Source organism: Juglans regia, chromosome 13, assembly GCF_001411555.2.
Source record: "Juglans regia cultivar Chandler chromosome 13, Walnut 2.0, whole genome shotgun sequence".
NCBI lineage: Eukaryota > Viridiplantae > Streptophyta > Magnoliopsida > Fagales > Juglandaceae > Juglans > Juglans regia.
Genome location: NC_049913.1, coordinates 4,609,784 through 4,624,413, shown reverse-complemented (window position 1 = coordinate 4,624,413; position 14,630 = coordinate 4,609,784). Strand labels below are relative to the sequence as shown.

At 32.0% G+C, this 14,630-nt stretch overlaps 1 protein-coding gene across 1 annotated transcript; it reads right to left on the bottom strand.

Moving 5' to 3' along the window:
- Positions 1-5,143: 5,143 nt before the first annotated feature.
- On the bottom strand, positions 5,144-6,312 carry LOC109010249 (germin-like protein subfamily 1 member 13). The gene is made up of 2 exons (XM_018991022.2): positions 6,107-6,312; positions 5,144-5,928 (listed from the first exon to the last, which is right to left on the bottom strand). The coding sequence occupies exons 1-2, from the start codon at positions 6,243-6,245 to the stop codon at positions 5,390-5,392; spliced, it is 678 nt and encodes a 225-aa protein (XP_018846567.2). The 5' UTR covers positions 6,246-6,312; the 3' UTR covers positions 5,144-5,389.
- Positions 6,313-14,630: the final 8,318 nt, after the last annotated feature.

Sequence of the window (14,630 nt, the reverse complement as noted above, 5' to 3'; positions counted from 1 at the left end):
ACGGAATAAACACTCAATCATGGAAATATTAAAAAATAAAATCATTTAGAATATAAATTGTGTGTTCGATGCTAGACTACAACAAAGTTCTAGAAAATAAAATTAGCTCATAATGAAATTGAAAAGAAAAAGAATAAAACTAGTGTTCTTCGTTGGAGTCCATTGATGAAGCATGCGTCTCTCGCCTCTGCCCTTCAGATCCACCTCCTTGAAAGAAACTTAATAACTAATGTCTGGACTATTGGACTCTAAAATTCAAACTCCTCTCCAATTTCGTTCTAATGATATGCTTATATATGGTAGAAAGAAACCCTAAGGTTTTTCTGATTTTAGCCTAACGTTTAGGACTTATCTTGGCAACCGCGTACGTACTTCATGAGTTTGAATTTTGAAATTCTTATTATGACAAAGTTGTAACTCATTCTGATACCTTTCCAACTCATCAAGAATCGCATCAATAAAAAATGTGAGTAGGAAGTTACGGTCAAAATATTGAAGTATATTCAGGCTGTCCCTAGCGCATTTCGAATTTGAATTTCTTGTGGATTCTTTCAGTGATTTCTTTTCTTCTTTCTTCTTTTTCTTTTTTATTTTTTTTTCTGGAGATTTTTATTTTCAAGACCCTCCTTCCAAATATACAGTTCATCCAATCTATTCAAAATCGATTCTATTTTCAAATTTTAAAACAAAAGATATTCTCCATATTTACTCCTGAAAATTCGGAATTCTTGGCTTTACAACTTCCATATGGATATAGAGCATTAGAACGACATATTTTAGATTTGGGCTCTTCATAAAAGCTTTAGATCACTTTCTCAAATTGCCAACACACATAAGGTTGCTTAATTCTGACTTCTAGAACTCCAGATACTCGTTGAAAATCAAAATAGGGTCTCGGCTGCAATAAACTTCTAGATAGATTCAGAATTCTCCATTTTTTCTAAGTTTTGAACTTCAAAATAGAAAAATTGGGTTTTGGACTCAAGTTATATACCTATCTATTAGCTATCCAGCGAGATAAACGACACCTAAAACAGAGGTGTGTAGCTCCAGCTAGAACTCAAAAACTAAATAATGTTTTGTTTTGACTAAATCAGCCCAATTTTAACTTAATCCACTAATTAAATACCTGAAAAATACCAAGAATTCTCAAGAATTAAATTAATATAAAATAAAACTAAAATTCTAGACAAACAAGCTAAGAATCGTGCAAAGTAATTGAATCTTGAACAATTAAACATAAGAAAATGTGTGAATTAAATTCCCACGTCACTTGCCATTTGATTCTACTGCTTGTGAAATTCATGTTTTGTATAATTTCTTGGGTTTATTCAATCTAACTTGTCATTTGGTACTATGAAGATTTTCTCATGCTTATGTGCTTAGTTTCACTGTCAGTGACCTTGCCATTTCAAAGTACTAGATCTTTGATTTATGTTTGGATAAATGTTTTGTAATTTATTCAAGTGATCTTGCCATTTGATTCTATGAATAATTACACATGCTTTATGTGCTGAAGATCACTGTCAGTGACTTTGCCATTTCAAAACACTGCTAATTTGGTTTTCTTTTTGGATAAATGTTAGGTAATTTATTCAAGCAAGCTTGCCATTTCTACTATGATTAAGTTTTTGTGAATTGTAAACTTTAGTAACTTTTTATAAACTTCAAAGTTAAAATTGAATAAGGAAACAATATTTTTCAATTTTGTGTGATATGCTTCTTTGATTTTTGTTTGGGCAAGCTGACACTTGGTTTTGCTCTCCTATTGATGTGATAGTTGGCTTCACCAGTTGTTGACTTTCTGGTTCTTGTTGTTGATTCCTTATTTGTTTTTTCTCACTGTCATTGCTTTGTTCTTTGCAGCTTTAATTGTTGATATGTAATGGTTGTCGTTGGGACTGTATGTGTAATGTAATTAGGCTATGATGATGGTTAAATTGAATATGATAAATATGTAAAATCACAACTTCTGTGAATGAGGCGAGCTAGAAATGGCAGAGTAACCCGTGTGGTCATTTTTTTTGTGAAAGTTTCACAAAGGCAATCGTTTGGCAGTCATTCGAATTGTGTTATGTGCTTACCTATGCCTGAATTAAAAATCCATTATGAGCCTCTTCTCTCAATTTTTATAATATTGTTTTGTAATTTGTGTTTTTCTGTAATTTTTGTTGTTCTGCTGTGATTTAGGCATGCTATTTAGTTTTGTTGGTTGGATTACTTTGCCATTTTTTATGTTCAGCTATTCAGTTTTGTTGGTTGGATTAGTTTCATCTCTTTGTTATTCAGTTGTGTTTAAAATTTTAGCATGTTATTCTCAAAGTTATCCGATGACTTATCCTGTTTAACAATTTAGATAAAGGTTGTTTAGCTGATTAAACATGCTACTTTGGTATTTTATTTTTCTTTTTTAGTTTGATTTTGATTGTGTATCCCCCTCGGCTGTGATGATAACAAAGTTGAGTGTGGACACGGAAAATTTAGCACATACTCTATGGGAGGGTAACCCAAATGACTAATCACTACTGGTAACTGATTGTTGCAGCCATGGAGGATGTTGTCACTTCTTATGTTTTACCACTCCTTTCTTGAGCCACTTTCTTGGATTAATTGTTTGGATATTTTTGGGGGTTCCCCAAGGGAAACCTAAGTGTAGACAACGGAAATAGGCAAAACTCCATGAAAGGGTAACTCGGATGGCCAATGAATATTGACAATTAATTGTTATAGCCATTGAAGACATTGTCAACCAATCAAAGTTTTGTGAATTATAGTAAAAATCTTTGGAATATAGTTTGTACTAAATATGGTCACTGTTTGTGTACACACTTTAAGCAAAACAAAAGATAACACTATCCAATTCTTGGGTCACGTAGCAGCACTAGGAATATCTCACGCTTAGCAAACTATCGTCAAAATGAGTACCCAGTATATTATTATTGTATTAAAGCATGTCGAAGAACTATTCATACAAATAATAATGAGGGGGGCCGATTTTTCGGTTGCCAAAACTATGAAGTACTTTTCATTTGTTGGTGGTCTTATTTGCTTATATGTGTTGGTAGTCTTGTTCCACATATTTCAGTATTGGTCAATTTTGTAGGTTGGGCAGCCTTATGAGTTTTTCTGTTGGTATAATCCAGAAATATTAGCATATGACCAAAAGACAATTAACTGATTAAAAATCGAACTTTAAAAAATACAAACATCAATGGATATCCAAATCAGTCGACCTCGACTAGAAATTGTTCAAGAGAGGCATAAGAGAAAACTAGAGAAAACCAGTTTCATTATAGCAATTTCGATGTCATGCTTGTTTGTTTTGACAATTTATTTTAGAAATTTCAGATTAATCTTATGGTGACATGTACTAAACTTTTGGGGTCAGTGTATGGGCAGTTTCAGCACTTGTAATTACAATATAGTTTTATTGTGGGCACATATAATGAGCTTTTGGGGTTGGAGTATGGGCAATAGTAGTACTTGTACATAGAATTGAGAAAATATTATGAATATACACGTTCTCTTTTCATTAACTATTTCAGTTATTGAGAATGAATTTATAGTTTATGAAGTGTGTAATTTATCTTAACGTGTGAAAAAAGCATATTTATCTATTTGTTTCGTTTGGGTGTGCCTAAAGCTTAAATCATTTCGATCACCATTAGATCTGGGCGAAAACCATAATCGTGCTTTTTATTTATCCATTGCAAATAAAATACCATTGGAAAATATGAATATTTATTATTTTTAAAACTATAATAATTCCAAAACTATTCTCATGCCCGGGATATAAAAAAAAATCAGCTTCATGTTTAAAATTTACGTACAATGTGATATTGCTTAACATAAGGATAAAGACAAAAGAGTGAGTTGTTAAAATTGTGAATGAAAGTGAGAGAAAATAATTTTTTTTAAAAAAAAAAAAAGAAAAAGATTATTTTAATATAATAGAGAAAGTATGGGGAATAAGATGTAGGAGTTTTTGAAATATTAGTAAAATTTAGGATAAAATTTTAAGAATTGTGGTTTTTTAGCTAAAATTTAGAAAAATTCATAAGAAATGGGATGTGAATGCACTAAGATATATGAAAAATTCTTGGGATACAGGCAATATGTTAAGGAATCAGTCAAAAAATCTTTACTGTTCACGCGAAGAGAATCACTTGATTTAGAAACTTGTCAATTTCTTCCATGGTGCAATAACAGTTGCTGGTTTGAAGGGATGTATGGATAGGGTTAAGTCTCTGTTCAGAGTTGAGAAGTGTAAAAGTTTTTCCAATGCGATTTGGGCCGCTACCATTTCAGCCTGCTTTTGATCAATTTCTTCCAGCCATCTGGAAGATGAGCCCAACAAACTTAGGCATGGTAAAGACAACAAAATAACAAAAAACATAATTAAGTAGTTGTGAAGTGACAGTTGCCCACCCACGCCTCTCCTCGACGAATTCATTAAGTTGTTTCTTTAGCTTAACCACCTCCTGCTCCTGATTGAATGAAAGATTCAATTTGGGATAACAAAAACTGAAATTCAATTCAAGCGACTTCTGGTAATTTCAAAATATGAGATTCTAAACTACGAAGCCTTCTTTCGAGCCCTGCACTTGCTCATTATCCAACGTTGACTGGGATTTGGGTTGGGTAGCGGGGCCTCACACCCCACCCCCGTCCGCCCCACCTCTGCATGGGCATACCTCCGTCCGTTAGATGCGGATGATGGGGCAACCTATCCTGCATCTGGGCCTTCAGCGGGGGCGGGCTGGAGCCAATCCCAGCCTGCACCCCCACATTATATATAAATATATATTTATACAAATTGTATATATTATAATTTATTAGAGTCGTATTCACTTCACTACATTGACTTGACCTTCTAGGCTAATTTTTATATAGGAGGTCAACGCAGTACAACATTTATCTTTTATTTTTTTTTATTTTTTCGGTCTTAGAACGTTCCTTTGAGATGAATGGTGGTCGACTACTTGGGTGTACACGTTTTTCAGAGCCAATGTTAATTACTAGGGCAAATAACCAGATCCAATTTGCTCTACACTTGAGCGGATATTAGCGAATCCTAAGTAATATCTCTATCCATTGTTTTTCCTAAAACAAAAAAATTAAAACATAATAGATCAATGCACTATAACAGGTAAATTAATTTCTTGATCAGAATTACTACAATACTCATTCCTTTTACATCGAGCGTACCATGCCACAACTCAAATAGAGAAATTAAGGAAATGAGACAATACGTAAGGAACTGTCGTATTTCGTTATAATTATTCAAATGAAATTACAATAAAGGAAACATATATGGAAAATTTCAGTTTATTCGAATTATTTAATTAATGGTTCATTAATGTGGTTATTATTTTATATATTTCTATTTTCAGAACAGTTTTTGAAGATATTCAACCAGATTCTTGTCTACTTGGAAGGCCTTGGAGAGAACATCGGGATTGATGGGAGGCTCAGATCCGAAGACTGCATCAGCTATGGTGATAACCCCCGGATTCTGGCTGCTGAGACCGGCAAAGGCAATGGCATTGGATTTTCCGATATTGAGCTGGAAGTGAACGAGACCAACTGGGAATACAAAGACATCTCCAGCATTTAGAACTTTGGTGAAGAGACGGTTTCCATCTCCGTTAGAGGTGACAAAGCCAACGTACAAAGTACCCTCCAAGACAAATAGAACTTCAGTGCCACGAGGATGTGTGTGTGGAGGATTCTGGCCGTATGGTGCAAAGTCAATGCGAGCCAATGATATGCCTAGGGTGTTGAGGCCTGGTAATTCATTCACAGTAACGGCGGTGACATTCGACCCCTGTCGACCTGAGGTGTCTCCGGCAACATTTAACCCCGGGCGGAAGAAGTCTTCAGCTTTGACATCCTTTGGATCCTTGCAAAACTTTCCATTTACAAATACTGCATGTAGAAAAAAAAGTTCGTTACTATCACGAAGGAACAGTAGAACTTCCATTATAATTGAAAGTATCATGTTATGCAGTTAATATCGTCTCCTAGCATAATTACATATAAGGAAATCAGTATAGATGCTTAAAATGATTCCCAAAAGAATGTAGTAATAAGACTGTGTTCATACCAGCAGAATCGTACTTGTCGACTGCAACACAGAAGTCTTGAAGAGGACTAGGGTCGGAGGCAAAGGCGAGAGAGCAAGCCAAAGCCAACAAGGCCACAGTTGCAAGCTGCAGGTACATGAGAACACTACCTTTCATCATGTTGGAGGCTGTCTCTAACTTTTAGTAAAAATTTTGTGTAGTATTGGTCGGGTGAGGGTTGAGAGATACGTTGCATGGAAACTTGTGATCTATTTATAGAGGGAAAAGCCACTGAACCAGTCTATGTTTTTGCTTGCACGGTAAAGCTTGAGTAGTTATAATTAATCAGGCTTTTATTTTGTTGATCTTTTCTCTAACAACTGCACACATGATGTTGAAAACCGCAACCAAAATTCGACCACTTCCAAATTGATCATGGACTACTGAATGCAGTTCTAATGTGTTGTTTTGGCCAAGTCAAAATAAAATGTATTATGTACATGATGGACGCTATAGTTTTCGCTGGTGGATACTAATCATTACTTAATCGCTTCCCAACAGAACCAACAACTGCGTCCTCATTAGGAATCATTTATACAAATTTTAAATAAATACGTTTCGTACAAATTTTTTATAAAAAAAGTAAATTTTGTATTAAAAAAATAATATTATTTTTTAGTAGAACTTATTTTTTTATAAAAAATTTACATAAAATTTATCTATTTAAAATTTGTATCTAACATTATCCTATTTTAAATCAAAAAATATCTATAGTCATAATAAAGAAATATATTGTGACGGCAAAGGACGTGGATTCGGAATGATCCAGAGTACTCCAACATTGATCGGTTCATAAACTCAATTTCCCTTCTAGAATTGACAGTACGTACTAAATTCTCGCGTTGATCCTTTCCTCCCTTGACCTATCTGCAGACTGCAACATCATATCGATAAAAATAAGTTGCCAGGATTGGCAAGTGGGAAATGGTATTTTTTTTTTGTTTTTTTTTTTGTTTTTTGTTTTTTTTTTTAAGTGGGAAATGGTATTTGCCATTGTTTCTCACCTGCTCTACTTGACCATGTAGCCTCTCAGGACCTCATAACTGGCATTTTCTTAATTTTGTCCCTTTTAATTCTTAATTTAAAATAGTGAGGTGATATGAGATAATATAATTTTAGATAAATTTAATAAAATATTATTAGAATATTTTTTAAAAATTATTATTATTTTAAAATTTAAATAAATTAAATTATTTATTATATTTTAAATAAAAATTTAAAATAACGTACAAATGTACATATATAATGTCTGTCCGATAATTATAATGTACTTAAGTAGGTGGAGAAAGAAATTAGAAGGAATATAAAGTTAGGTTGTCTTGTCGACCTTTTACCAGTTTGGGGAACTTCATCAATCTATATCATAAAGACATCGCCTCGTTGTAAAAATATATTAAAATATTAAAATAATTTAATTTAATTTAAAATATAAATTCTAAAATATAAATTTCATAAATCAAATTTTATTATTTAAATAATATGAATAATATACTTTACAAACTGATTTAAAAATAGAATAACTCACGTAGAAAAATTATGTGAGTTTTTTATTTAAACATGATTTGAGTCTTTTCACATGTCAGGTGTTTTGTTAAATGACATTATTCATCCGGGTTTTGGCTTGGGAACCCATGCTTCAAAACAGGGTCGGAACCCAGACTAAGTTATCCTGGGTCAAACTCGAGCCGAAACCCAAAAGGAAATCGGTTTTTAAATTCCTAGAACCCGAGTTCCGGGTTTCACCTTTTTTTTTTTTAATCAAAACCTACATGTTATGAATATTTTTTCATGAAAAAAAGATTGATACAGCATTCAAACTCATTCTATTTAATTTTTTTAAATAAAATTGTTTATAAAATAATATTACATTGTTTATATGAAAACCACATATTACATTGTATGTAGCATTAAAATGATCTTATAAAATAATTACGATTTTCGCTCAACTAATGGTGCTTAATCCTATAGTTCTAATTACAAATCACATTTTGATCTCATTGCGATTCAATAGATCGAACAATAATTAGTTAGAAAATTGCAAGTATTAAGAACATAGAATAAACACTCAATCATGAAAGAGAAATATTACGTACTGTCTCTATTTGGGGACTGCAATGTAAGTTTAGGTAATTTTATCTTTAAAATTTTTAAAAATTATAAAAAAATTATTCTTAAAATGATAAGTTTTCTCATTTAATAAAGGACCAACAATATCGATCAAAATAAGTTGCCAGAATTGGCGGGAAATGGTACTTGCCATTATTTCTCACCTACACAAATTGACCATGTAGCCTCTCAGGAGCGAAATAATTTGCATTTTCTTAATTTTGTCCCTTTCAATTGTTAATAATAAATATCATGTTATGATGTTATCTTTGATAATAATTTTGATAATAATAAGAGAAAAATAATAATAAACCGAGCTAGGTTCATGATATATGTACATTTGTACGTTGAAAAGTAAAAACAAAAAGAAAAAATAATGAACATAAGTAGGTGGAGAAAGAAATTAGAATGAATATCATGTTAGGTTGTCTTGTCGACCTTTTACTTGCTTCTCGAGGAAATTTTTTATAAAATTAGTGACCAACCCATCTGCTTCTACTACTTGTTTGATTTGTGTTTTGTGAAATATGTGTTCTGCTATTCAATCCAACTTTTCATTTTAGTGTGATACGAATTTGACATGTTTATGCTTTGTTTCACTGTCAGTAACCAACCCATATGATTCTATTGCTTCGTTGATTTCTGTTTTGTGAAACTTATGTGTTCAGCTATTCAATCCAGTTTTTCATTTCAGTGTGCTATGAATTTTGACTTGCTTATGCTTTGTTTCACTGTTAGTGACCAATCCATCTAATTCTACTGCCCGTTTGATTTGTATTTTGTGAAATATATGCATTCTACTATTCAAGCTAGCTTGCCATTTCATTGTGCTATGAATTTGACATGCTTATGCTTTGTGTCACTATCAATGACCAACCCATTTGATTCTACTACTTATTTGATTTCTATTTTGTGAAATTTATGCCTAATTTATTCAATCTAGCTTGTCATACCTTTCTATTACGAATTTCACATAATCAAATGGTTTATTTCACTATCAATGACCTTGCCATGTGATTCTATTGCCTTCTTTGATTTTTGTTTTGTGTCATTTCTGTGTAATTTATTCAATCTAGCTTGCCATTTGATTCTATGAAAAATTTCACATGCAACTCTAATGTGCTTTGTTTCACTGTCAATTGCCTTGCCATGTTGATTGTACTGTTTGTTGATTTCTATTTTGTGTAATTGTTGTGTAATTTATTCAATTTTGCTTGCCATTTCATTCTATGTATAATTTAAGAAAAATTATGTGCTTTGTAAAATCAGTGAGATTGTTGCTGTGCTAAAAATATCTGCAAGAGCACAGAATCATAATAAGTAGTAAAGTATTTCAAAGAAAAGGATGTTGAACCCACATAGATTAATTATTCTATTGAAAACTGAAATTTACTAAATTAATTACTATTTAGAAAATCAAAATTTAAATAATAGATTATCTAAATTAAACTGGAGAAAAAGAGCCTTAAAATTAGGATTTTAAATATAATAAGAATAGAACTAGAGCGTTTAATTTCACCTAACGAATCTCACAATTTATTCTTCCTGATTATAGAATTCCAATTATCCCAAATTATTAATAAAATTCCCTTAACTATTCAATATTTTTTCTCGAATAATACTAAAAATATCTCCAGTTAATAACTGAATATCTTTATGTGAATTTAATTAATTGGAGATCCATTAAGTTCTTTGGATTTTTCTTAAAAATTACGCTAATCACGATAAAGTATCTATACTTCTGCTCAACTAATAGTGCTTAATCATAGAGCTTTAATCACAAATCACATCCCGGTCTCATTAAAATTCAATAGATCAAACAATAATTAGTTAAAAATTGCAAGCATTAAGAACACAGAATAAACACTCAATCATGGAAATATTAAAAAATAAAATAATTTAGAATATAAATTGTGTGTTCGATGCTAGACTACAACAAAGTTCTAGAAAATAAAATTAGCTCATAATGAAATTGAAAAGAAAAAGAATAAAACAAGTGTTATTCGTTGGAGTCGATTGATGAAGCATGCGTCTCTCGCCTCTACCCTTCAGATCCACCTCCTTGAAAGAAACTTAAAAACTAATGTCTGGACTATTGGACTCTAAAATTCAAACTCCTCTCCAATTTCGTTCTAATGATATGCTTATATACGGTAGAAAGAAACCCTAAGGTTTTTCTGATTTTCGCCTAACGTTTAGGACTTATCTGGGCAACCGCGTACGTGCTTCATGAGTCTGAATTTTGAAATTCTTATTATGACAAAGTTGTAACTCTTTCTGATACATTTCCAACCCATCAAGAATCACATCAATAAAAAATGTGAGTAGGAAGTTACGGTCAAAATATTGAAGTATATTCAGGCTGTCCCTAGCACATTTTGAATTTGAATTTCTTGTGGATTCTTTCAGTGATTTCTTTTCTTCTTTCTTCTTTTTCTTTTTTATTTTTTTTTCTAGAGATTTTTATTTTCAAGACCCTCCTTCCAAATATACAGTTCATCCAATCTATTCAAAATCGATTCTATTTTCAAATTTTAAAACAAAAGATATTCTGGATATTTACTCCTGAAAATTCAGAATTCTTGGCTTTACAACTTCCATCTGGATTTAGAGCATTAGAATGACATATTTTAGATTTGGGCTCTTCATAAAAGTTTTAGATCACTTTCTCAAATTTCCAACACACATGAGGTTGCGTAATTCTGACTTCTAGAACTCCAGATACTCGTTGAAAACCAAAATAGGGTCTCGGCTGCAATAAACTTCTAGATAGATTCAGAATTCTCCGTTTTTTCTAAGTTTTGAACTTCAAAATGGAAAAACTGGGTTTTGGACTCTTCATAAAAGTTCTATACCTATCTATTAGCTATCCAGCGAGATAAACGACAGCTAAAACAGAGGTGTGTAGCTCCAGCTAGAACTCAAAAACTAAATAATGTTTTGTTTTTACTAAATCAGCCCAATTTCAACTTAATCCACTAATTAAACACCTGAAAAATACCAAGAATTCTCAAGAATTAAATTAATATAAAATAAAACTAAAATTCTAGACAAACAAGCTAAGAATCATGCAAAGTACTTGAATCTTGAACAATTAAGCATAAGAAAATGTGTAAATTAAATTCCCACATCACTTGCCATTTGATTCTACTGCTTGTGAAATTCATGTTTTGTATAATTTCTTGGGTTTATTCAATCTAGCTTGTCATTTGGTACAATGAAGATTTTCTCATGCTTATGTGCTTAGTTTCACTGTCAGTGACCTTGCCATTTCAAAGTACTAGATCTTTGATTTCTGTTTGGATAAATGTTTTGTAATTTATTCAAGTGATCTTGCCATTTGATTCTATGAATAATTTCACATGCTTTATGTGCTGAAGATCACTGTCAGTGACTTTGCCATTTCAAAACACTACTAATTTGGTTTTCTTTTTGGATAAATGTTAGGTAATTTATTCAAGCGAGCTTGCCATTTCTACTATGATTAAGTTTTTGTGAATTGTAAACTTTAGTAACTTTTTATAAATTTCAAAGTTAAAATTGAATAAGGAAACAATATTTTTCAATTTTGTGTGATATGCTTCTTTGATTTTTGTTTGGGCAAGCTGACACTTGGTTTTGCTCTCCTATTGATGTGATAGTTGGCTTCACCAGTTGTTGACTTTCTGGTTCTTGTTGTTGATTCCTTATTTGTTTTTTCTCACTGTCATTGCTTTGTTCTTTGCAGCTTTAATTGTTGATATGTAATGGTTGTCGTTGGGACTGTATGTGTAATGTAATTAGGCTATGATGATGGTTAAATTGAATATGATAAATATGTAAAATCACAACTTCTGTGAATGAGGCAAGCTAGAAATGGCAGAGTAACCCGTGTGGTCATTTTTTTTGTGAAAGTTTCACAAAGGCAATCGTTTGGCAGTCATTCGAATTGTGTTATGTGCTTACCTATGCCTGAATTAAAAATCCATTATGAGACTCTTCTCTCAATTTTTATTATACTGTTATGTAATTTGTGTTTTTCTGTAATTTTTGTTGTTCTGCTGTGATTTAGGCATGCTATTTAGTTTTGTTGGTTGGATTACTTTGCCATTTTTTATGTTCAGCTATTCAGTTTTGTTGGTTGGATTAGTTTCATCTCTTTGTTTTTCAACTGTGTTTAAAATTTTAGCTTGTTATTCTCAAAGTTATCCGATGACTTATCCTGTTTAACAATTTAGATAAAGGTTGTTTAGCTGATTAAACATGCTACTTTGGTATTTTATTTTTCTTCTTTAGTTTGATTTTGATTGTCTATCCCCCTTGGCTGTGATGATAACAAAGTTGAGAAGGGACACGGAAAATTTAGCACATACTCTATGGGAGGGTAACCCGAATGACTAATCACTACTGGTAACTGATTGTTGCAGCCATGGAGGATGTTGTCACTTCCTATGTTTTACCACTCCTTTCTTGAGCCACTTTCTTGGATTAATTGTTTGGATATTTTTGGGGGTTCCCCAAGGGAAACTTAAGTGTAGACAACGGAAATAGGCAAAACTCCATGAAAGGGTAACTCGGATGGCCAATGAATATTGACAATTAATTGTTATAGCTATTGAAGACATTGTCGGCCAATCAAAGTTTTGTGAATTATAGTAAAAATCTTTGGAATATAGTTTGTACTAATTATGCTCACTGTTTGTGTACACACTTTAAACAAAACAAAAGATAACACTATCCAATTCTTGGGTCACGTAGCAGCACTAAGAATATCTCACGCTTAGCAAACTATCGTCAAAATGAGTACCAGTATATTATTATTGTATTAAAGCATGTCGAAGAACTATTCATACAAATAATAATGAGGGGGGCCGATTTTTCGGTTGCCAAAACTATGAAGTACTTTTCATTTATTGGTGGTCTTATTTGCTTATATGTGTTGGTAGTCTTGTTCCACATATTTCAGTACTGGTCAATTTTGTAGGTTGGGCAGCCTTATGAGTTTTTCTGTTGGTATAATCCAGAAATATTAGCATATGACCAAAAGACAATTAACTGATTAAAAATCAAACTTTAAAAAATACAAACATCAATGGATATCCAAATCAGTCGACCTCGACTAGAAATTGTTCAAGAGAGGCATAAGAGAAAACTAGAGAAAACCAGTTTCATTATAGCAATTTCAATGTCATGCTTGTTTGTTTTGACAATTTATTTTAGAAATTTCTTATTAATCTTATGGTGACATGTACTAAACTTTTGGGGTCAGTGTATGGGCAGTTTCAGCACTTGTAATTACAATATAGTTTTATTGTGGGCACATATAATGAGCTTTTGGGGTTGGTGTACGGGCAATAGTAGTACTTGTACATAGAATTGAGAAAATATTATGAATGTACACATTCTCTTTTCATTAACTATTTCAGTTATTGAGAATGAATTTACAGTTCATGAAGTGTGTAATTTATCTTAACGTGTGAAAAAAGCATATTTATCTATTTGTTTCGTTTGGGTGTGCCTAAAGCTTAAATCATTTCGATCACCATTAGATCTGGGCGAAAATCATAATCGTGCTTTTTATTTATCCGTTGCAAATAAAATACCATTCAAAAATTTGAATATTTATTATTTTTAAAACTATAATAATTCCAAAACTATTCTCATGCCCGGGATATAAAAAAAATCAGCTTCGTGTTTAAAATTTACGTACAATGTGATATTGCTTAACATAAGGATAAAGACAAAAGAGTGAGTTGTTAAAATTGTGAATGAAAGTGAGAGAAAAGAATTTTAAAAAAAAAAAAAAAAGATTATTTTAATATAATAGAGAAAGTATGGGGAATAAGATGTAGGAGTTTTTGAAATATTAGTAAAATTTAGGATAAAATTTTAGGAATTGTGGTTTTTTAGCTAAAATTTAGAAAAATTCATAAGAAATGGGATGTGAATGCACTAAGATATATGAAAAATTCTTGGGATACAGGCAATATGTTAAGGAATCAGTCAAAAAATCTTTACTGTTCACGCGAAGAGAATCACATGATTTAGAAACTTGTCAATTTCTTCCATGGTGCAATAACATTTGCTGGTTTGAAGGGATGTATGGATAGCGTTAAGTCTCTGTTCAGAGTTGAGAAGTGTAAAAGTTTTTCCAAAGCGATTTGGGCCGCTACCATTTTAGCCTGCTTTTGATCAATTTCTTCCAGCCATCTGGAAGATGAGCCCAATAAACTTAGGCATGGTAAAGACAACAAAATAACAAAAAACATAATTAAGTATTTGTGAAGTGACTGTTGCCCACCCACGCCTCTCCTCGACGAATTCAATAAGCTGTTTCTTTAGCTTAACCACCTCATGCTCCTGATTGAATGAAGGATTCAATTTGGGATAACAAAAACTGAAATTCAATTCAAGCGACTT

Coding starts and splice junctions, on each gene's coding strand:
- LOC109010249 (XM_018991022.2), bottom strand. CDS start 6,245: ATGATGAAAGGTAGTGTTCTCATGTACCTGCAGCTTGCAACTGTGGCC. Junction 5,929..6,106: donor CGACAAGTACGATTCTGCTG/GTATGAACACAG, acceptor TTCTACATGCAG/TATTTGTAAATGGAAAGTTT.